At 45.4% G+C, this 23629-nt stretch overlaps 1 protein-coding gene across 1 annotated transcript; it reads right to left on the minus strand.

The window, feature by feature from the left end:
- Positions 1 to 5838: 5838 nt before the first annotated feature.
- On the minus strand, positions 5839 to 13415 carry Yeats4 (YEATS domain containing 4). Its single transcript, XM_032912749.1, has 7 exons — positions 13129 to 13415; positions 11111 to 11230; positions 9680 to 9746; positions 9480 to 9574; positions 8050 to 8142; positions 7849 to 7936; positions 5839 to 6466 (listed from the first exon to the last, which is right to left on the minus strand). Exons 1-7 carry the CDS (start codon positions 13177 to 13179, stop codon positions 6297 to 6299), a joined length of 684 nt encoding a protein of 227 aa, XP_032768640.1. The 5' UTR covers positions 13180 to 13415; the 3' UTR covers positions 5839 to 6296.
- Positions 13416 to 23629: the final 10214 nt, after the last annotated feature.

A 23629-nucleotide genomic window follows, 5' to 3' on the forward strand; every position in this document is an offset into this window, starting at 1 on the left:
AAACAGTGGTGATTTATTCTGATGAAACCCTGGAGGCGGAAAGTCCAAGATCAAAGTGCCAGGGAGGCCCATTCCCTCGGAAGGTTGTGAGGGAAGGGCCCACAGCAGGTCTCTGGGCTTCGAGGTGATCTCCCACATGTCTGTGGCCCATCTTCCTCTGTGTGTGTCTGTTTCCAAATCCTCTTCCTCTTCCCCATTTACCTCCCTCCCTCCTCCTCGTCCTCTTCTTCCTTTTTATTTATTTATTTTTTTTGTAACACTTTTTGCTTTTGGGTTTTTTGAGACAGGACCTTACTGCATAGCCCAGGCTGATCCTGAACTCTTTTTTCTTTTTTTTTTTTTTTTTCTTTTCTTTTTTCAGGAGCTGGGGACCGAACCCAGGGCCTTTCGCATGCTAGGCAAGCACTCTACCGCTGGGCTAAATCCCCAACCCCGATCCTGAACTCTTCGGAGTCCTCCTGCACCAGCCTTCCACGGGCTAAAATTGCACCGTGATGCCCAGCTTTTGAAAGGACACTAACGAGCTGTGTGTGGTGGCACACTTTTAATCCCAGTCTTGGGAGGCAGAGATAGGTAGGTCTTTGGGAGTTTGAGGTTAACCTGGTCTACCTAACCAGCTCCAGGCTAGCCAAGACTACATAGTGAGACCCTGTCTCAAAAACGAGGAAAATAAATAAATACATAAATAAGAACACCCGTTGTATTGAATTAGATCCCACTGTAATGACTTCATTTTAACTTAATTACATATTTAAAGACTTAATCTTCATATATATAATTACATTCTGAGGTACTAGGGGCTAGGGCTTCAACACACAAACTTTGGAGGGGACACAAATCAGCCCCAAAACAATATATAAATTATACTCTAATAAAGCTGTCTGAGAAACAGCACGGTGTTAATTTCTTGCGCTCTAAATTCAATGCCCACATGCGTCATCTCATTTGACCTTTTACGAGGCCACGATAATTATGCACACTTTAAGCATGAACAAAGTAAGGTCCAGAAAAGCTAAATAATCTGCCTGGGGTCACAAAGCCAGCCAGGGAGGCATGGCTCAGACTTTGAAGTCCCGTTCCCGAGCCCACACTTGGAATCGCTGCGCCAATGCTCTTCCCCACACGGCCATTCCAGCCCTCACACAGGCAGCGGTAATGACTGAAGAGAACCCCAAAAGAGGAGGATGAGTGGGGTTGGGTTACAAATGTCCTGAATCCAGACTGAAGAGAATGGTCATGTGATGTAGGCATGGCTGCAGGACTCATTCTGTGGGGGTGGTTTGTGATTCTTACCAGAGAGAGGCCTTTGCTGGAGAAATCCTGTCTACCACAGATAACAAGACAACTGGTGCTGTATGCCAGGCCGGGGAGTCCAAGATGGAGGAAGGCTGAAATAGGCGGTGACCTACGTTTCAGGAATGCTCTAATTGAAGTGACTGCAGAATATCCAAATATATTATCTAGGAGTAACTTGATACAGTCCAGAGTTCAGGATAGGCATGTAGACTTTGAATGATTGGCATAAAATATGCCTTAAAACCACGGAGAGGCTAGAATTCCTTAAAAGCTGGTTCAGGGTAGACTGGGGAGAGCTTTTTTAAAAATTGTGCATCGTATGTGTACACGCCTGTGTACACGTATGTGTACATGCCTTTGGAGGCTAGGACAAGAGGGTAAGGAGTTCAGGAACATTCTCTGCTACATATCAAGCTCAGGGCCAGTCTGGATCACATGAGACCCTGTCTCAAACAAAACAACACCCCCAAATAACTAATAAAATGAATTAATACTAATAAACTAAATAGAGGACGAGGTGCTGAAATGATCAAGCTCCTCGGCAGGACTGGAAAAATGAATGGAGGAAGGAAGAGAGGAAGGGAGGAGGGAGGAGTGAGGGAGGGAGGGAGGGAGTCAGCTGGTCAGCCAGGTGTGCAGGCTCACACCTGCAGTTGGCTAGTAAGGACAGTTATCTTGAGTTCAAGGCCACCTGGATTCCCCACCAAGATCCCATCTTGAAAGCAAACAGACAAACCAAACTAATGATGCTAAGGGGTCAAATAATCTCTGAACTCCCACAGACAAGGTCTTCTGCAATGTCTTACTTAGCAAGATGTGTGTGTGTGTGTGTGTGTGTGTGTGTGTGTGTGTGTCTGTCTGTCTGTCTGCCTGCGTGGGTCATATGACCACACGTGGGAATTGGTTCTCTCCTACAATGCGGTCTCTGGGGATTGAACTCAGTGAGCATGAGCTAGTTTGACTCATCCACTAAGCCAGGCTCTAGCAACCCTTTTTTTAGGGTAGCTTGGACTAATCTGGTCTGCTCAGGACTCTTCCAATGGTCCAGAGACAAACTCTAAATTCCATAGGAAATCACAGATTGCCCTCTTGTGGCTAACATGTCTTGGTGCAGTTTTTTTTTTTAAAGATTTATTTATTCTATATAAGTACTCTGTAGCTGTCTTCAGACACATCAGTAGAGGGCGTCAGATCTCATTACAGCCCCCCCCCTTTTTTTTTAAGATTTATTTATTGTATGTATGTGTGTACAATGTTGCTTCTAGTGTTGCCAACAGAAGAGGGCATCGGACCCCATTACAGATGGTTGTGAGCCACCATGTGGTTGCTGGGATTTGAACTCAGGACCTCTGGAAGAGCAGTCAGTGCTCTTAACCACTGAGCCATCTAGCCCTCTGGGTGTAGTTCTAATCTAGAGAAATTATGAAAAAAAAAAAACAAACAAAAAAAAAAAAAAAAGCTCACTAAAACTGAAGCCTGACTGGCTGCCTAATCTTTTTTTTTTTTTTTTTTTTTTCGGAGCTGGGGACCGAACCTAGGGCCTTGCTCTTGCTAGGCAAGCGCTCTACCACTGAGCTAAATCCCCAACCCCCTGGCTGCCTAATCTTATTGGGCCTGTGGATAGTGAATGGTGAATGCATATGTTATATGTGCAATCTATGTTATATATTATTTATTATATGGTTTCATTTATTATCTAGTTTTTCAAAGTTTGAATAAAAACAAATGAAAGGAAATATTTTGACTTGAAAGACCATATAGTATTCAAGTTTCATAGCTGTCCATAAAGCCGTTTTTATGGGACAGCTATGCTCATTTGTTATGTGGGACTAATTTCACACAGTAGCAGATGTCACCCATGGACAAAAACTGACATATTTATTACTCTCTGGGTCTCTTCAAAAAAGTTCCTGTATCCGCCACTCAAAAGATGGCGGCACAGCCTGGTGGTCATAGCACACACCTTTAATCCCAACTGAGGCAGGTGGATCTCTGAGTTTGAGGCCAGCCTGGTCTACAGAGTGAGTTCTTGGACAGCCAGGGCTATACAGAGAAACCTGTTTTGAAAAAAAAACAAAAAGGGAAATGGGGCTGTGCAGAGACATCCTGGGATGTTGGATTGCTTTTTAGAGATATAAATTTTAGCTTAGCTTTGGGCTGGAGAGATGGCTCAGTGGTTAGGAGCACTCATTACTTTTTCAGAGGGCCTAGGTTCTATTTCTAACAACCACGTGGTAGTTACCTCCAGTCCCAGGGAGACCCGATGCTCTCATCTGGCCTCCAAGGCATCTACACACAAGTGGTGCGCATACCTAGAAGCAGGGACACACACTTCTTCATATAAAAGTAATCACCTTTTAAGTAGCTTTGTCCCAGTCACCAAACCTCAACAAAACAGACATTTGTGTCATATCCTAAAGTCAATCCCAGGATACTACAGTCCAAAGCAGGAGAAAGCACTGGGCCGGATGGGAAGACTGTCTTAGCACAGGCCTCTTCAACATCTTGTGGCAATGGTGGTGTCTAGGCACACGTGAGGCAGGGTTGGAATTTGGAAAACTATTAGTGCTAACTTTAGGACTGCTGGTCTTAAAGAGGGATAGCTAGCCACAAAGATGAGTTGTTTCGCCAGAGGAGGCTTTTTTCCCCCCTCATTCTTCTTGGGAATGTTTATAATAAACAGAACAGCAGACGCAAACTTGGGAGACAGTGGATGTTATTAGGTTAGGTGTCATCTATAAAAGGGAAGCACGGATATTATTTACATGATGAAATAGTTTGGAATGTTGGGACAAGGAGCTAGCTTCACGTGACCCCATTTCAACAGTCATGTAGTCTACAGGCTTTCCAAGAATGTCACCATCTCTAAGTCAAAAATAATCCTGTCCTCTACAACTACTTTGGTGAGGAGTTTCGTGTCCGGCTTTCTCACTAGCTGGCTGGCTCTCTCCAGGCTCTCCTCAGGACCCGATCTTAGTTACTGCTGTTGTTTGCTATGGCTTTCCTTTAGCTTTTTCTAGAACCATGACACCTCCTTTGGTTACAGTCCTCTCAGAGGTCAGTATTTTGCCAGAGCAGAAGAGCTTGTCTGTCCTTTGGGCACTCACACTGCCACAGCTCAGACTCTGGACTCACACCACTTCCATAAGGAGTCTTCTCAGTCATTGAAAAAAAAAGTTCTGAGTTCATGCTGGTGCCTGTGGAGGGTGCTGGACATTCAAGACAGGTCCTTTACAACAGCCACAAGCGCTCTTAACTACCAAGCTGTCTCTTCAGCCCCCATCAGAGAAAATTTAGAGGTGCCATATGCTAGACTAAACACTTCCTTCCCTGCAGGACTCTGAACCACCGTGCCCAATTTTCAGTGGAGCCCTCTATTCTTGAGTTGTAACACTCTTGGTTTTGTTTTTCTAGACAGGGTTTTACTGTGTAGCCCTGGCTGTCCTGGAACTTGCTCTGTAGACCAGCTGGCCTCAAAGAGATCCGCCTGCCGCTGCCTCCTGAGTACTGGTATTAAAGGTGTGCACCTGACTGCCTGGATCCTGGGGGTTTTCTTGGTAGGTCAGTCTTAGGGTCTCTATGGCTATTCTATTCTAACACTGTGGCCAGAGAGCAAGTTGGAGGGGAGAGAGTTAATTCAGCTCATGCTTATGAGATCAGAGTCCATCACTGGAGGAAGTCAGGACAGGAACTCAAGCAGGACTGGAACCTGGAGGCAGGAGCTGATCAGGGGTGCTGCTCACTGGCTTGCTTCCCATGGCTTGCTCAGCCTGCTTTCTCACAGAACCTGGGACCTTCAGCTCAGGGATGACATCACCCTCCATGAGCTGGGCCCTCTCCACTGACCACTAATTGAGAAACTGATCGCTGAGAAAATGTCTTACAGCTGGATCTCATGGAGGCATTTCCTCAACTGAGTCTCCATGATTGGACAGTAAAACAATAAGGCAGGGATACTTTTTATAGGGAGAGGAGGAGAATCCAGATGGAGATGGAGGATGACTCAGATCTGGGTGGTCCTGAATTGCTAAGGTAGCTGGGATGGATTTCTGTAGACAAATTTATCTTATCTAGGTGGGCGGTTTACATCCTTATCAATTAGTTATAAGTTTAGTGTGTGGCAGTATTGTGGATTGAGAACTTTACAAATCTGATGGTAGTATGGCCCGAGGAACTCAATGTGTGTGTCAGGTGTGGTAAGAACCTGCCAAGGGGGCAGTGTGTGAAAGCGGCTTACAGAAACAGCCGGAGCGCGTGGCTCCTCGTGGAGTGGGGACTCTCGGGAACCGTTTATGCTGCTGTTTAGTCATACGGCAGCAGCATGTTACTCATACACCTATTTGTGCTGGAGGTTCTAGCAGGACAGTCAGACAAAAATGTGAGTTAAAGTCAACCGCATTAGAAAGGGAAGAGGATCCCATGTGCAGATGGCATGGTTGTACTGGCTGGTTTTGTGTGTCAGCTTGGGGGATTAGGCAGGTCAGGGTGGATCTGGGAAGAGCTGAGGAGGGAGAGCGGTGAATATGATCAAAATGCACTGTGTAAAATTCTCAAAGAGTAACAAATATTTATTTGAAAACACAAGTGGTGAAGTGATTGGAGAAGTCACAGAGGCAGACATGGGAGCAGTAAACATTTATTAAATACTTCCTAGACACATCATATACAAAAGAGGTAGCCGGGGCAGACATGAGCCTGAAGAACTAACACACCATACTAATCACTAATTCTATAGTAGAGAAGTACAAAGTCTGCACAAGTAAGACTTTATAACAGAATTTTCAATCCTGCCTGAAGGAAAATAAACTATACATATAGTTCAATTTAAAAAACAAAACAAAACTTTAAAAGTTGTGCTTAACATGGTGGACTGCTACACAGTATCAAGTCTTAGAGCACTGACAGAGTGAGGACCTCGAGTGCTCTCTGAGAGCTCCTCCCAGAAACGCCCCAGCATCTGCAGCTTGCCCTCCTGTGGCGCCCACTGCTCTGCAGTTGACTCATATGTCTTTTGTCTGATCGTCTTCTTCAAGCTTTCTGATTTCATTTTTTAAACAATTTATAGTTTCACGACTTGCTTTTAATCTCTCCTTCAGCTCTGCAATCTCGAGGCTTGTTTTGTTCTTGGCAGCTTCTAGTTTTTCTCTGGTTTTCACTTCAAGTTCTGCAACTGAAGAAGAACGTTGAGCTGAGTCACCTTCTTATGTTAAGGGACAGCACAGAGGACAAACAGCACTTCCTAAGGCCACTGTTTCCTGCATGAAACGTGGACAATCTGGGAGACAGAACATTGACCATGGTCGGTCCAGCGGTCAGGAAGTCTAAACTCCCACAGAGGGGTCAGGCTGCTTTCTACAAGAACGAGACAGCAGCTACTCACAGCTGAGGCTTTGAGACATTGTTTGGTTTTCTCTAGCTACATATTACTTTAGAGTAAGGGGCATACAAACCCAAGAAATGCCAGTGAACCAATCAAAACTAGTCTGAACTACTGCACAGGTGCAATTTATCTAGCAAAATCATACCACCAAAGTAAGCCTCTAGCTTTTTTCAAAAGAGGAAACTGACTAAACTTGAGATCTAGCCCCACCAACCGTGACACTTAGCTCATGTCTGAACGCCCACTGCCTTGCTTGTGACAGGAACCGTAATGGCCCAGCCCTCAGGTTATCTGTTGAGAGGACTGTGGTGAGGCAGAGATGCAGCACCTCTGCTGCCTCCATCCCTCTCTACCCTGTTTGCAGAGTCTCTCACTGAACCTCATCTTCCTGTCTCTGCATCACCAGCTCCAGGACTGCAGGCGCCTGGCACCACATCCAGCTTCCCACAGGGTGCTGGGGACCCAGGCTCAGGCACCTCACCAGCGAGGCCACCTCCCCAGCCCCGTCAGAAGACATTAAAGAAGCCACTGTGTACAAAGTCCCTAGAAAGCCGTGTGACATATAAAATACTTTACTAACTATTATTGTCATCATTTATATTGACAAAAGAATGTTATTATTTGAAAATTTCTAGATGCTGGTGGTGTAACTTGTGGTAGACTATGCCTAGGTGACATCCTGGATTCAATCCCCAACAGTGCAAAAACAGTAATAATAACAAAAACTTTATCTGGATACAGTAAACATTACTAAATAAATGTATTAACTACAAAATAAGATCTATCTACTTAAATATGCTAGCTGGTCAGCATGGTATTGTTTTGACAAAGAAAAACTCCTGCTTGTAGCCAACATCACCACCTTGTGGACGCCTTGGGTAACTGCTGCTCACGGAACACAGCAGTTCTGTCAACACAGTGAAAGTCTCTAACCTTGAAATCAGAGTAGAAAACTCATCCTTGCTCCCTATTAACTGAACTCAGTTATTTCTAAGTCTCTCCCATTTCTAAGTCAGGCTCCACATGACAGCGAAGCCTGGCATTTCTTAAGGTTATGCGGATTATAAGGACCTAAGATTAAACCTAAAAATAAATAAATAAATAAATAAATAAATAAGCCACTAATCAAACAATCCTTTCACATTACTGCATAGGTTAAATTAAGCGCTTACACTCCGTTTCATGCTTATAGGCTCCCAATGTTAGCTGGCGAGATGTGGTTAACAGTTGCTGCATCATTGCTGTAGGGTCTTGAAATATCTTAAGGAATAAAACAAGAAAAAAGCCAATAACTAAAGGTCTCCAACTTAAATGCTTTTAAACCTCACTGTGCCCCCACCCCCACCCCACCCCACCCCCTCACGAGGTCTTACCATTTCATCGTAGAACTCTGAAACCACGGTCTTTTTCCCCAGCATGGCATTGGTGTCAGACTGGAAGAGCTTCAGTAAGTGATACAGAGTCACCTAGAACACACAGGGTCACTCTGTCCAGAGGCTCCGCCATCCCCAGGACACTCCATCAGTGAGTGAGCCAGTCCTTCCTTCCTGATGTGAGACCTGGGTGTCTGAGGCTGGCCTCAAACTCACTGAGCAGCAGAAGGTAGGCCTTGAACTGCTGACCTTCCTGCCTCCACTCACCTGACACTGCCATTGCGTTAGCTGGAGTAGGAGGTGGAGTTAGTAAACATCAAATTCCAGAACTTGTTCCAACTTAGGTGGCAAACCAAACAAACTTCCAGCCCTCTGTTTTCTTACCAGGGACGCTTCTCTGTCCACATTTCAGTGGGGACATTTTACAGTTGGGGGAGGCTCTACTCAAGCACCTCCAGAGAGTAAATGTACCCCAAACAGTTTTCTGTCCACAAATTTACTTGGGAAAAGATGTGCAGGTGGGCGTGGTGGGGCATGTGTGTGAGGTGGGTGTGGTGGGGCATGTGTGTGAGGTGGGTGTGGTGGGGCATGTGTGTGAGGTGAGCGTGGTGGGGCATGTGTGTGAGGTGAGCGTGGTGGGGCATGCCCATAATCTCAGCACATGAGAGGCAGAGGCGGGAGCATTTCCAGGGTCTAAGCTAGCAGCCTGGGCTACATAATTAAACTGCTAGGGAAAAGTAGTTTTTCTAAAGTAATAAAAAGTAGTAAAATCTCCAGTGTGAGCAAGACACTCCGCTAGGGGCATAGTCAGCAGTTCCGTAAACAGCAGAGAGGTAACACACTGGCCCTTATAGGAAAGGCCATGGGGTGGGAAGAGCTGGACTGCTGACCTTGTTTTTTCCCAGGATACCAAAAACAGAGCTGATCCGAGGTGATGTCATGGTAGACAATGAACAAGGCCTGATGGGGTCTCCATCTATAGGGAAGGTGCCCTAAACACCCAGAGGGGCCTACATCCCATTGAGCAGACTCCAACCTCTGAAATAATTGGCAGGATTTTCTGTTCTCTTTCTTTGTGTTGTTCTCTGTTGCAGGGACTTAATTCTGTGGCCCAGGCTGGCAAGGACGTGAAGGTGAGATTAACCAGCCCGAGATATGGGGTTGTAAGATCTGTTTACATTCAGACTCGCTAAGACATTAAGCCCCCCAACCCCCACCCCATCAATAGCACTTTCAAATCACCTATTAGGACCTGTCCGAGTGGTGTTTAGCTCTCTGAATGGTCGGGTGACCGTAAGCCTGACAGATCCTAAACGACAAGGGAAGGCTTATGGGAAGATCACCAACAAACACCAGCTTATGGGGGAAGTGTGACACTTGCACATTACTAAATGTCCTATTTTCTTCTTGCGAAGGTTAATGTTACTCACAGGTCTTTCGTTAGGGTCAATGAAAAATATTTTGATGATTATTTCAAATTCACCCCATCCTGTTTCAGTAATTTCATATGGAGGCTTAGTGACGACTAGAGAGAGGGAAGAAAAATAAAACAATTGCAAATTACTGATTTAGTTCCTGCTCCCTGGGCCTTTAATACTCATTATATGATGGACCAAGAACTGAACCTCACCTCTTAACGGATTGCCGTAGCTTTCATGTAACTTAAACTGGATTTTCTTCACATATGCTGACATATCCTAAAACAGAGAGAAATCAGCTCTCCAACGCAAACAGACTCGACATTGTACACAATTTTATACACTACACTTCCTTCAAAGTTAGCTCAGGACTCATGCTTGGTTTCTTCTCCCAAAAACAGAACAAAACAAAATAGGCCAGCATGGTGAACACACCTTAAATGAAGCAGGAGGACCTCAGTTTTAGGTCAGCTGTCACTTAGTTGAATTCCAACCCAGATAGGACTACACAGTGAGAACTTGTCATACATCAACAAAGAAAACAATGTCCCAAAACCAACCACCCAAAAAAACCTGACAACAAAAACTCCAAAACAATTTAACACAGCAACAGAAACAGAGCCATGACTGTGCCTGGGAAGGGGTGAAGGGGAGGAAGAAAGCCAGCCCTCCTGTGCCAAGTTCTTTCCTATCACTTGTTCTGCAAACCCTGGGTTTTGAGGGAACATGGCTGTTGAGACAGGTCTTACTATGTAGCCCAGGCTGGCCTGGAACTTGCCATCTTCTTGCTGCAGTGCTGGGTTTATGAGTACCTGTCACTGCCATCTGGCTCAAATTCTGCTTTTATATGCACCAATAAATAACAATTCTGACTTCCATCAGAAACAATAGCAAGATTTGGTGTTTTTATAGAAAGAGCTATCCCAAGAAAACCATGTCTGGAGTCAACCATTAGAAACAATGTCTTTGCATATCTGGCCAGGGGTCTGCGTCAGGTACATTCCTCTGCTGCTTTCCACCTTATTTTTGGGGAAGAGGGTCTCTCACTGAACCTGGAGTTCACCAATCATGCGTGGCTAATTGACCAGGGAGCCGAGGTATTATCATGTTTCCATGCCCAGTAATGGAATCACAGGCCCGGCCCCCACCAGCTTTTCACTGGGTGCTGGAGCTCTGCCTCAGGCCTCATGCTCACGCTGCCAGCACTCTTCAGGCAACTTCCTCCTCTTCCCACCCTTTATAAAGACCACCCTCATGTGTGGTTCACGTGTATGTATATATTCCTAAGTGTACACGTTTGTGTAGATGTGTGTGGAGATGCCCAAGGAGGCCAGGGGTGCCGGATCCCCGTGAGCTGCCTTACATGGGTGCTGGGGACCAACTTAGGTCCTTTGCAAGAGCACTGCTTGCTTACCGGCTGAGTCATCTCCCTAGTACCTTATGTTGATTTTAATCAGAAGACATTTTTGAAAAACTGTTTCTATGAAGATGAGGGTTTTCATTTTATTGTTACAGACAGGGCTAGTGGCAGGAATTCTATAATGGGCCCACTTCATACTTGGAAAGTTACTATAATTTCACAGTTTACTGTCAAGTAAACAAACTATACTGCAAAAACTAGTTTCAGGAAATGCAGAGCCTACCTCGTTTCTGTACGGCTTTACGTACACCGTCCACTGGTGAGTGTGCCCATCTTCTTCTCTCTTCTTTCCAAAATACCGGGCAACATTACCGTAAACTATTGGCTTAACGATGGTAACCCCCTAAAAGAAAAGCAAGCTTAAAATCAGCAAATATTGGGGTTGGGGATTTGGCTCAGTGGTAGAGCGTTTGCCTAGCAAGCGCAAGGCCCTGGGTTCGGTCCCTAGCTCTGAAAAAAAAAAAAAAGAAAAAGAAAAAAAAAATCAGCAAATATTTCACCACCACCTGAGTAAACAACAGGGGCAACGGGGACTCGTTTTAGGGAAGCACAGTCTAACCACGTACGGATTTACTAATGTCACACTCATTTAATGTTAGCACAATGCTTCCCATGTGAGGGGCTGGAGAGACGCTTCAGCAGTTGGAGCATTGCTGCTCTGGCAGAAGACTACAGTTTGGGCGCCCTGTGCAGCACAAGTGGAGGTCAGGGATGATTTGCAGGAGATTCTCTTCCTTCCACCACGTGGGTCCTGAGGCCTGAACAAGGTCATCAGGTTTGGTGGCAAGTGCCTTTTACCTGCTGAGTGAGCTGTCCCATGGCTGGAAAGATGGCCTGAAATGTTCTACTCTAAATCACCATGTAAAAGCACGAGTATTTGGTGAAAGGAAAAGAAAATGCCTTCACAAACCTAAAAGCTAGGCTACTGAGTTCAAGCTGCCATTTTAACTGGCTCCGCTTGCCGGTAAAGGCTTTTAAATTAGCCTATGGCAGTGTTTACCAAAGTGCAGCACAAAACCCAAGGACAGTTTATGAGAAAATTTCAGGGCAAGCATTTCCCACTGCTATCGCTACTATGTACAGCACAGTTTGGGTATGAAGTAGCTCCCCAAAGGCTTAGGGCTGCTCCCTAGCTGGTGGCACTGAGAGGAGACAGGACTGTGGAAGCACTAACCATGAGTTAGTACTTGGATCAGCTCATTGATGAATGGCCTAGGAGGAGGTAAAGACAGGGGAGCACACAGGCCACCTAGGTTGGGTCTCTCAAGGGCCGATCTTGTTCTTGCCTCACCCCCGACCCCACCCCAGCTACCAAGGAAGAAACTCATTTGAGGACTACAGGCCTAACTTTCTCAAATTATCCTAGACTAAAAACTGCAAACTTCTAGACTTAGCATGTGCAAGTAGAGAAAAGTTTTCACATTAACCCTTTGTTCTGTAATCACTTCCCACCAGCCGGACGCCTTACCTAAAAGCTTGGTCAAATGCACAGCTCTACAAAGCCTCTTACTCTAACATGGACTTTTACCTGGCATTTCTTTCTCCTATTGCACTTCAGGGCTTTAAGGTTTTCGAGGATTTTTCATCTTATGTTTACCGTTAAGACAGCTATGGAGGTATAGACACTAAGATTAAGATAATCATGACACTGACAAAGATTTTAAAAATGAAGTAGATTGGTGTAAAAATGATTTAAGAAAAAAATTCCTTTCTGTGGTGAGATCTGTAAGTAGGAGTTAAAAGGGGCGCTGGGAGAGCATCAGGAACCAGTGCCTTAAAAAGTAACCAGCGGATGTAGGAAGGTGGAAGGGGGCGACCTGGAGAGATGGCACACTGGGAAAAGACGCCTGCAACACAGGCTGGAGAGACAGGGACTACTCCAAAGACACACCCATATGGTGACAGCAGACAACCAACTTCTTAAGTTGTCCTCTGACCTCCACCCCTATTAATAATACATGTGAAATGCTTAAATAAATGTAAGGGAACAGGATGTCACAACGTCCAGCATTATCCTGGGACTCTATGACAACCTTCACTGAACACGAAAGATGCTAAGCGCTCTTTGATGACTTTACTAGCACGGGGCTTCAGGAATGACAAGGCTACCCAGGAGCCACAGTTACCTGGTCTAGTAAGGACGCCCTAGCCAACCCGGAACCTTTGTTTTTGGCGGGACGGCGGTGACCGGGACCAATGAGCGCCGAGCTTCCGCTCTGCGCGCCGCGGCTGCGCACTGACCTTCACTCTCCCGCCGGAGTCAGGCCCAAATTCCGCCATTCTCTTGAACATATTGTCCCAGGGAAGGAGCCGCGGCCGCCAGGGAAAGAGCTCAGGCCGGCGGGCTCGCCGCTCCCCTCACAGGCCCGCTCCTCCCGCGCAAGCCCGGGCCGAGGGGTTCAGGCCGGAGGAGGGCGGGTCACCTGGGCTCGCGGCGCGGAACAGCCACCTCCTCCACACCCGCCGCGTCGGGGTCGGCCATTCAGCCCCGCGGTGGGCGAGCGGAGCGGAAGCGGAGATGGGGGCGGCGCATGCGCAACGGTTTTGGGCAGCTACGGCGCACGCGCGAGGCTGCTGCTTTCCCGGCGAGAGCTAGTTGAGCAGTTGTAGAGAGAACCGACCGAGCAGGGAGATGGGAATAGTTTTAGGAAGAATTCCAGAAGTTAAGGATAGGGAAGCACCCAGCACCAAAATAGTGAACTTTTGTAACTTTAGGGTTGAGATAATCCTACGCACTTCAAGATTATAGACTCGAATCAAAACTTCAGATAACTGGGTGTGTGGGGCTGCCAATACTGTTGACAAGAGTTCGATTCCCAAGGCCAATATGATGGAACTAGAGAAATGACTGCTGTTCCCTTCCCCTCCTCATGGCTCAATCTATTTTGCTGGCCATGTTAAGACTGACTCTTCCAGATACCTCGGGCTGTTTTCTCCCTCGTATCTACAGTAAAAACCTAAACCATATCTAAGAGGGATCTTGTCCTTATCTTCACTCACCATTCTTCTCTTTCATCCCCATCCCCAGTTGGAACCCTTCTTTCCAACAAGCCTCCCTCCTACTTTCATGTCCTCTTAATTTGTGACTTATTGGGTTTAATTGGTGTTTCCCGTCCTACCATGGACATTGGATTCTTTACTGGAGCAAGAGAAGTTCAGTGGCTACTAAACAAAACAGCATCTCTTTCCCAAACAGTCATGAATTGTCAATAGTACCTCGGGAAAAGGTGAAACCCATGGGCCCCTTCCCCTATCCATGATGAAATATTAACATGCCAATCTTAGGTCTTATGAAGATACCTGCAGCTCCAGTAAGTTCAGGAGTGCAATGGTCTTGTCATGGCCAGAAGGTGTCGTTTTGCTGCATGTCTCCCCACTCTTTGGCTCTTTATATCCCCTCTACTGAAATACTCCCCAACCTTGGAAGGAGTGATACAACTGTCCCATATAGTGTTAAGCACACCAGCATCTCCTATTTCCAGTACTTTGGCTAGTTTTGAGTTTCTGTATTAACCACTGCTCATTGTAATAAACTTCCCTGATGAAGGCTGGGCACAGCACTAATCAATGAGACTAATCAAGAGATTGAGAAGCAAATTTGACAGCATGGTCAATCAATTTTTGCTAATCTATAATAAAAGGTTTTGTTTTTTACTTTATTATGTGTGTGTACGTGCACACACACATATACAATACACAACACATACATACACACACATGTACACACAACACATACACACACATACACATACGTAAACACACACACACACACACACACACACACACACGGCATCTTTAGACTTCAGATTATACTTTGCGGCAGTCATCTTGGATCCTAGGGATCCAATTCATCATGCTTGATAGCAAATGCCTTTCATTTCGCCAGCCCCTGTTTTTTATCATCTTGGCTGTTTCTATAGTCGTCCTGTATTTTGGGGTTGTCCTGGCAGTTCTTAAGTATGCACTATCTCTGTTTCTTAACTGTTCTTTAAATGTCACTCCCCTTCCTTGATCACCTGATATAAGCTTAGAGCTTCTAAGGGAAACATCTCCCCTCCCCAGGAAGAAGCAAACAACTCCCAGGTTCAGGAAGTCCTGAAGCTAACAAGGTGTACAAGGCCCCTCCCTAAGGTTAAAGAAGTGGTAAAGGGGGGCTGGAGAGATGACTCAGTTGTTAAGAGCACTGACTGCTCTTCCAGAGGTCCTGAGTTCAATTCCCAGCAACCACATGGTGGCTCACAAACATCTGTAATAGGATCTGATGCCCTCTTCTGGTGTGTCTGAGGATAGCGACAGTGTACTCATATATATTAAGTAAATTTTTTTTTTTTTTTTTTTAAGAAGCAGTAAAGAATGGTTGGGGGAAGAGAGGAGGCAGAAGTCTCTCGCTCATCTTGTTCACTGGGGGAAAGTCTCTGTCCTACTGTGCTGCCTGAGAGTCACACAGCAAGCTCAAGGTTGTAGAATTTTGAGTCATCACCCACTCTGGCCTGGGCTTTTCAAGGATGCAACTGCCTTTGAGGCAACCCTGCTCCTGTGAGTGACCCCTCACCCAACTGTTGTAAGTAACCACAGTTGACTCATTGGTTTGCCAGGGTGGACTCTGCTCCAATTGGTCCAGTTGCTTTGCTCCTCAGGAAAGGTCTCTGCTCTACGTTTACTCAGACTTATGATACGACCTAGACGTCTTCAACCTGTCTTCAACATGGGAGATTGAAGAATAAGAAAAAAGTGTTGGAATGAGCGTCTACCATGTTCTACTCATTATTCTAGGTGTTTGGAAGGTAGAAATAAGCAACAGAGAAGAAATTTGGCAGGGTACAGTGGAGAACATTCATAACCCCAGCACTCAAAGGGCAGAGGCCGGAAGTGTTCAAGGCCAGCCTGAGCTAAATTGGAAGGCAAAGGCAAATCAGGGTATGGTGGTCTAGCCCTGTATTCTCAACACTCAAGAGGCTGAGGCAGGAGGCTTGCTGAGAGTTCAAGACCAGACTGGGTTACAGAGTAGGCACTAAAGACAAAATGATAAAAAGAAAGTTTTAGCCAGTTTGAACAGCATAGGGAGGTCCTTTCTCAAAAAGGAAAGAAATACAATGAACCAATCAAAAACGAGCCCTCCTTCCTCTCAGGACAGGTTTGGTATAGTGCAGTATTTCTCAACCTTCCTAATGCTGCAACCTCTTCACAGTTCCTCATGCTGTGGTGACCCCAACCATAGGATTGCTTTCATTGCTGCTTCACAACTGTAACTTTACTACTGTTGTGTACAGTAATATAAACACATTTGATATGCAGAATATTTGATACAACCCCCCCCAAGGGTCATTTGCCCCCTAGGTCGAGGCACTGGCATAGTGCCTCAGAAAAGTGACACATTAAAGGCAGCATCCAGCTATTGGAGGACAGAGCAGCCCCTCGCCCACTGAGGGGGAGGAGCCTGAGGGGCAGGGCATCAATTATACAGCAGGGCAATGTTGGGATATCGATCATACCACATCTATAATTGTCAGAGAAGAGACCCAAATGATGGAAAAGCTAAATATCAGAATAAACTCTGTGATGGAGTTATTGGGGGTAAAATGTAGTTTCAATTCAAAAGATTTAAGGATAAGTGTAGTGTAGATGTATACATCCTCTAGGTTTCTCCACCAACAGTGCCTGAGAATAATGGCATCTGAATGCACAGATAGCTTTTCATTTATCTTGGGGTTATGAGTGGGCCATGGTGTACACGTGGAAGTCAAAGAACAACTTCCGGGAGCCAGTTCTCTCCTTCCACATGTGGGTTCAAGGGAATCCAAGTCAATCGTCAAACAAGGCTGCAAATGCCTTTACCGATTAAGCTGTCTTGCTGCCCCCACCCCCTGGAACTTATTTTTGAAATATCATTATTTATTATAAGAAATCAGGACTCCTTGGAGAAACGGCTATTCCCAGTCTAAGGCAAGAAAAGGACGAGATGAATCATAGAGCCAGAAATGCAGGAAGTGCGCAGAGAGAGAGGAGCCCACGTCAAAAATTCCAGGGAAAGAAAGCAGTTTTCAGGGTCTCACTGAACAAATCCCAGATGATGTGATTCTCAAAGGATCGTCGCAGTTAACATTTCATAATTGAATAAAGTGAAAGGTACGGTCCACACTACTGTAAATAAATAAATAAATACATAAATACATAGATCAAACTTGCAATAAGCAGTAGTTTTTAAGTGTCTCTTCCACAAAACACTGTACAGTGGAGATAGTTTGCAGACATCGGCTCTTTTAAAGATTTATGTATTTATTTTACGTATTTGTACACACAGTCACTGTCTTCAGACACACCAGAAGAGGGCATCAGACCCCATTACAGATGGCTGTGAGCCACCATGTGGTTGCTGGGACTTGAACTCAGGACCTCTGGAAGAGCAGTCGTCGGCGCTCTTAACCACTGAGCCATCTCTCAGCCCCCCTAGACACTGTCTTTAACCAATGCTGAGGGTTCCAAGTGAACACTTTTTTTCCCCCTCACTAGCCACAAACATTTTGAGTCCTCAGAGTGACACTTGTGTCTTTGAAAGCCTGCCTATGTAATAGAGATGTAGATCGTGCCCCCCTTGAAAACCTAAAAGCATTCCATGGCTCTGTGCCTTGTGGGTCACTGACAATCCTCTCTGCATGACGTGCCGTCAGAGCTGCTATCTCGAGGCAGATCGGGACAGGAGGAGGTGAGGATCAAAAAGGGCATCATGGGAGTTTCGCTTTTCACTTTAGACCTAAGCTTTTTTTTTTTTCTCCTATTGTGCTGAGAAAAAAATATCAAGAAATGATTTGCCCAATCACCCTGTCCGTGGCTGGTGGAGGAAGGCTTCTCTTGGTTTTATGCATTGCTCATATACAGGGCTCTTGATTTCCTTTTTCCTGAAACCGTCGGGGGTTCCAGAACTACTAACCAATGTGATGGAAACACCTCTTTTCACTCGACTATAAAAATAATACGTGCCTAGTATTTATTTCTTACTTAAAAAGTTTACCACCGGAAACATTTATCTCACAAAACAGCAGGCAGTGCATCCAAATGTTAGCATAAAACTCCGCACAGCGGTTTATGGAAAGGAAAATGAGCACAGCCTACGTGTGTAACAGCTCCCCAGTACATTAGAGAACACGCTGCAGTGGAGGACAAGCCAGTTCCTACTGGTTTGTTTATTTAGTGGATGGATTTATTTATTCGCTTAATTTTATTTGTTTTGTTTGTGAGACAGGCTGTAGTGGACACACAGTCCCAGGCTGGCCTTAGGCCCTCAGCTATAGTCCTGCTTCAGCCTCCCAGTAGCCCTGGCTGTTCTGGAACTCACTCTGTAGACCAGGTTGGCCTTGAACTCAGGGATCCACCTGCCTCTGCCTCCCGGGTGCTGGAACCAGAGGCAGGTGTGTGCCTCCACCCCTGGCGGTGTAAGCACTCTTAACTGGTTAATGCAGATTTGTGTCAGTTAATTTTCTCTTTCCTCCGTATAGTCCCCGAGGCGCAAACTCAGGTTGTCAGGATTACTGGCAAAATGCCTTCATTGGCTGAGCCGTATCAGCCGCATATTTTTTTTTTTTTTTTAAATTCAGAGTAAATGTTTGCTTTGGTATGTGTGTGACCCTGTGTTCCATTTCTGTGTCTGATACATCTATAATGTGAGCACTTTCTTGTTGAGAATTATAGCAAGGCTACAGATTCCTTCCTGGGTCTTTGACACCATCCTGACTCTAAACATCTTCTGAGTTTAATTCAGACTATGTCCGGATCCTGTTGCCTTTTGAGTTTGGTAGCTGATTAATATGAATAATAGGAAATTATATTTAAAATATACCAAAGGACTGAGTAAATGGACTTCTTTATACTGCACTGTCAGTTCAGTGTATTGGAAACATGTTGCTTAACGGAAGAAGTCCAGGCCTCTCCGCTGTGTGTCTGACCCTAGCCAAAAGGACGATCCACTGTACCGGGTGCTGCGGTGCGCAGGCACGCTCTCTGCCTGCACTCCGGCTTCCTCCTTCCCTGTGCTCTGCCCCACCTGCTCTGCCTGTGCACACTGGAGCGGTAGCTCCAGGCATTCTCAGGAGGGACAGTTGCTGGGCTGCCTAACAAGTCAGCCGGAGGATGGATCGGGCGGCGCTCTCTGGAAAGCATTAGCTAGCCGTGGGGGCTGAGTATACGATCGGTGAGCCGCTGAGGATTCCGGCGCCTAGCCGGGAGCAAGCGTGATTTTAAAATTACATGAAACAGTTCGAAATGTTCTAAGTTGGATTCATGGGTCATCACAAGGAACTGTTCTTTCCCGTGTTTCCTAATAACATTTTCTGGAACAGTCTTCTCTTGGTCGCCTCTTTCCGTTTGTAGCCCCTTTTCTTGGCACCTAGCTGGGATCTTGGCAATGGTAAATGTGTATCTTTTCTACTGAGCAACCTGGCTAAGTGGGAGATACCAAGGAAATTGACATCGTGTGTATCTATTACCACAGGGTGTCAAGGGTGCAGGAGGGACAACAAACAGCTATAGAACTCATGGAATCTGGTCCGCCAGTTAGCACAGCCACAAGGGGTGTGCCTGGAGAGAGGCAAATCCCCGAGGACTACTACGTGTCCTGGGAACTACGAGTCCTGAGGACTTCATGCTGTTGTGGAGTTTGCTGTACTTGTTGCCTTCACCTCTCTCTTACGCTTAGAGTTGTAAGGAAGCTCTACATGGACTTCCAGCCCCTCACTGGTCCGTGTCAGTGCGGTTCACAATAATAGTGCTTGATCTTTCTCAAGCATTGCTGCTGGAGCAGATTGATGATTTAATCATGGCCCCACTTAGAGATGTAGTCTGCTAGAGATGGCCACCACACTTAGAAAGCATTTGGGAAAATAAGTTGTTAGTGAGGTAAGGCTAAGATGTCTTTGCTAGTGGCTCTGACGTAGAAAATCTTAGGAAGCAATGTGAAGTTAGGAAAGGCACACTCTTAGTAGTTGACCTAGGGGCTTTTTAAGGTCAGGGAACAAGAACAAAGGCAGTGTAAGTAGCATTGGCTGATGTAACTCTGACTGAGCCCAAACTATCGATTTAGGTGATGATTAATTTCTTATATCCATTTTTGCCCTTGGCTTCCTGATATGATTTAACAAAAGTTTGCCGATGAGTAAATCCTGAGGATTTAAAGTAGAAACGACTGATTGTTTTTTATATCAAAGTTTAGATTTGTGATTCTTTTACGATTTTCCTAAGCTTACTTTTTGAGGAAAATAATAAAATCATGGATCCTGTAAGTAAGAAAAACTGCCTGAGAAAACCCCCCTTGCTTTCTCATACTTTGTTAATCTGTAACAAGTTGCTTGGTCACAAGTGTGTGTGGGTTCTTGAGAATAATTCATTGTTTTTGTTGTTTACCTTCCTATGTAGAATGTTTTTCATGGAAAGGTCTTGGGGAACGCACTGCTTTTTCATAGTCATTCACTAAAGAAAAATAAAATGTAATCACATTGAAATTCTACATTGCTTAAAAGATTCTGCTGGGGTGTATAAGACGTGGCAGAAAAATAAAGTTGTGAACTTTGCTCCACTCACCAAAAATGTGTGTATGTGTATGTATGGAAAGAGACTGGGGCTTTGAGCTATCCACTGAAGGCATGATGTGCATATGTCTGTCTGTGTGTGTGTACGTACGCATATATGTATATATGTGTGTGAATATGTATCTGTCTCTCTGTGTGTATGTATGTATGTATATGTATGAATATGTATCTGTCTCTCTGTGTGTGTGCATGTATGTATGTATATGTATGAATATGTATCTGTCTCTGTGTGTGTGTGCATGTATGTATGCATGTATGTATGTATATATATGTGTGAAGTTGTTGGAGCTTGCTCATTGGAGCTTGCTCATTGGAGCTTGTTGAAGTTTGCTTTGTCCATCCATCCATCCATCCATCCATCCATCCATCCATCCATCCATCCATGTGTCCAGTGTGTGTGTGTGTGTGTGTGTGTGTGTGTGTGTGTGTGCCTGCATGTAGTATGGGTACCATTTTCATGCACAGCACCTTAGATGTCAAAAGATGGTGTGAGATCCCCTGGAACAGGATGGTTGTGAGCGGTGGGCAGTGGGAACTGACCCTAAGTCCTCCGCGTGAACAGCCAGTGCTCCTACCCACTCCTCATCTCCCCAGCCCCTTTAACAGTGGTTAACAGTCTTCCTCGAGGTCATGCCTTCCTTGTGGGTCATGGACCTATGCTCTGGTTGGAAATCCTTGTCAGGGAGTTTATCTAGCAGTTATTACCTGCTAGACAGCTCTGTGATGGCACTGATTGTCCTGCTCAGAGCCTTTACAGAGAGCTCTGAGTGACTTTTATTGTCACGAGTCATACAGAACCAGAGTAAATATCTGAGAGTCAGGGGCAGACAGAGGTGACATTCCTGCATGAGAGGTTCCACCTATGGCCTGGATGATGAGCTAAAGCAGAGAGCTGTGGGTCCTGGGGCAGTGTTGGACAGGAAACATTACAGAGCATGAAGGCTAGAGGCAAGACATTCAACAAAGTGCAGGCTGGAGAGTGTAGCGGCTAACCCCGGCGTCACTGGGATCTAGAACTTAATCCTAGGGACAATGGGCAACGAGTCACAAACTTTAAATTAGGACAGGATCCAAATCTTTCTTCAGGGCTGATCATATGACTCAGTGGATAGAGGCATCTGCTGCCAAATCTGATGACCTGAGTTTGATCCCAAGGCTCCCCTGGTGGACAGAGAGAACCCACTCCTAAAAATTGTTTTCACCTCCAACATGCACACTGTGGTACATGTAGCACATGTGCACCTCTCCAGTAAATACATGTAATAAAAATGTAAAAACCACTGTAGATTGGACTCTGGGAGAGCTTCCAGAAAGCTAACAAATACTGTGGGTGGCTGATGGCCCAGGTGCTAGAGAGAGTTAGAGAGAGATCAGGAGCAATCTCTAAAGGTAAAAAGTGAGTTCTCCATGACTATCTAGAATATTCAGAGACAAAGGAAAGGGAAATAATGACAGTTTTTATATATCAAATGTTTGTAAGAATCCAGCGGAGCCTTTGTGTATCAAGCGTCTGTAAAAATCTAGTCAAGTAATAAAGTATAATTTTTCCAATGTTCCTTTTTTTGTGTATTTATTTGATGATAAGTGTTGCATATTTGTTTGTTTCATTTTGTTTTTCTGAAAGGGTTTCTCTGTGTGGACCTGACTGTCCTGGAACTCACTCTATAGTTCAGGCTGCCCCAAAACTCACAAAACTCTGCCCCTGCCTCTGCCTCTGCCTCTGCCTCTGCCTCTGCCTCTGCCTCTGCCTCTGCCTCTGCCCCTGCCCCTGCCCCTGCCCCTGCCCCTGCCTCTGCCTCTGCCCCTGCCTCCCAATTAAAGGCATAAGTATACCACTGGCTTGCATCTATATCTTTAATGCCAGATTTGTTGATGAATGTGATGGCTAACTGCAATAGTCCCTAGAGGGAAGAATTGCCATCACCAGATTGAAATGTGGGAACATTTCCCTGATTGACGCAGTCCCGTGTGGGCAACTTTTGCTGTGTTAGGAAGGTGACTAGGTGGGGTTGGGGATTTAGCTCAGTGGTAGAGTGCTTGCCTAGGAAGTGCAAGGCCCTGGGTTCGATCCCCAGCTCCGAAAAAAAAAAGAACCAAAAAAAAAAAAAAAAAAGGAAGGTGACTAGGTTGAGCTGAGAGTGGCTTTCTTCCGTGGATGGAGCTTCTCTGCTTCTGCTTTTAGTTCCTCCCCACCCCCCACCCCCCTGACTTCTCTCAGGGCTGAACTGTTATCTGAGAGAAACCCTTTCCTCCCCAGTTTGCTTTCGGCCATGGTGTTTATCACAGCAACAGGAAAACAAGCACTACGGACAGCACACCATTGGCTTTTCCTACCGCAGGTATCTAGCTGTTGACATTTGGTGAGGATCTAGAAGAAATTCAAGATACCGTATATACTTATATATTATATGTCATTATTTCTCCGTGGACACTAGAGGAGTGTAATGGTGGCAGACAGTACGTGCATTGCAAATCCACTAATGTCAATATGTGCACTTTCAATGCACGAACACCTTCACTGCTGCTGTTAATTCCAATGCAAACTTGTCTATCTTGGATGTAGATGAAATGTCTGAATGTAAGTTTAAGAAAATTCAGGACAGAACAGCTCATGGATCCCTCTTGACTCCTCTCATGGTCAGTAAGATGCACAGGAACAGTCAGCCAAGGGGGGCACAGATTGTCACAAGCAGGGGTACATTTATTTCTCAAGCACGTCAGGCAAACGCCGCAGCCAAAGGTCAGTACAGGAAAACAACAGCTAAATCTCCTGAGTTCAGTCATTTAGAAGTCACCTTTGCAAATGTTGCCTTACCCAACAGTGGACAACTTTAAGGTTTTTGGAGTAGTTTGAACAGACGAGGGGATCAGATACCACCATAGCTGTGAGTTTTGCCTAAGCTGAGTGTGTGTGTGTGTGTGTGTGTGTGTGTGTGTGTGTGTGTGTGTGTGTGTGTGTGTGTGTGTGTGTGTGTGTGTGTGTGTGTGTGTGTGTGTGTGTGTGTGTGTGTGTGTGTGTGTGTGTGTAGGAGGAAGAGTCCTTGTTCATGATTAAACCTGAGTTCCTTTGTTGAAGGAGAATGGAATGTTAGAGAAGCATTTGAAAAGCAAGGAGTTAGAGAAATACTCTACCACTTCAGTTTCACTCACAAGCTGAAAAATCT

This window comes from Rattus rattus, chromosome 1, assembly GCF_011064425.1.
Source record: "Rattus rattus isolate New Zealand chromosome 1, Rrattus_CSIRO_v1, whole genome shotgun sequence".
NCBI lineage: Eukaryota > Metazoa > Chordata > Mammalia > Rodentia > Muridae > Rattus > Rattus rattus.

Excerpts from the sequence above, each read along its gene's own strand:
- Yeats4 (XM_032912749.1), bottom strand. The coding sequence starts at position 13,179 with ATGTTCAAGAGAATGGCGGAATTTGGGCCTGACTCCGGCGGGAGAGTG. Across the intron at positions 11,231-13,128 it reads ACTCCGGCGGGAGAGTGAAG|GGGGTTACCATCGTTAAGCC; the intron begins GTCAGTGCGCAG and ends CTTTTCTTTTAG. Across the intron at positions 9,747-11,110 it reads TAAAGCCGTACAGAAACGAG|GATATGTCAGCATATGTGAA; the intron begins GTAGGCTCTGCA and ends TCTCTGTTTTAG.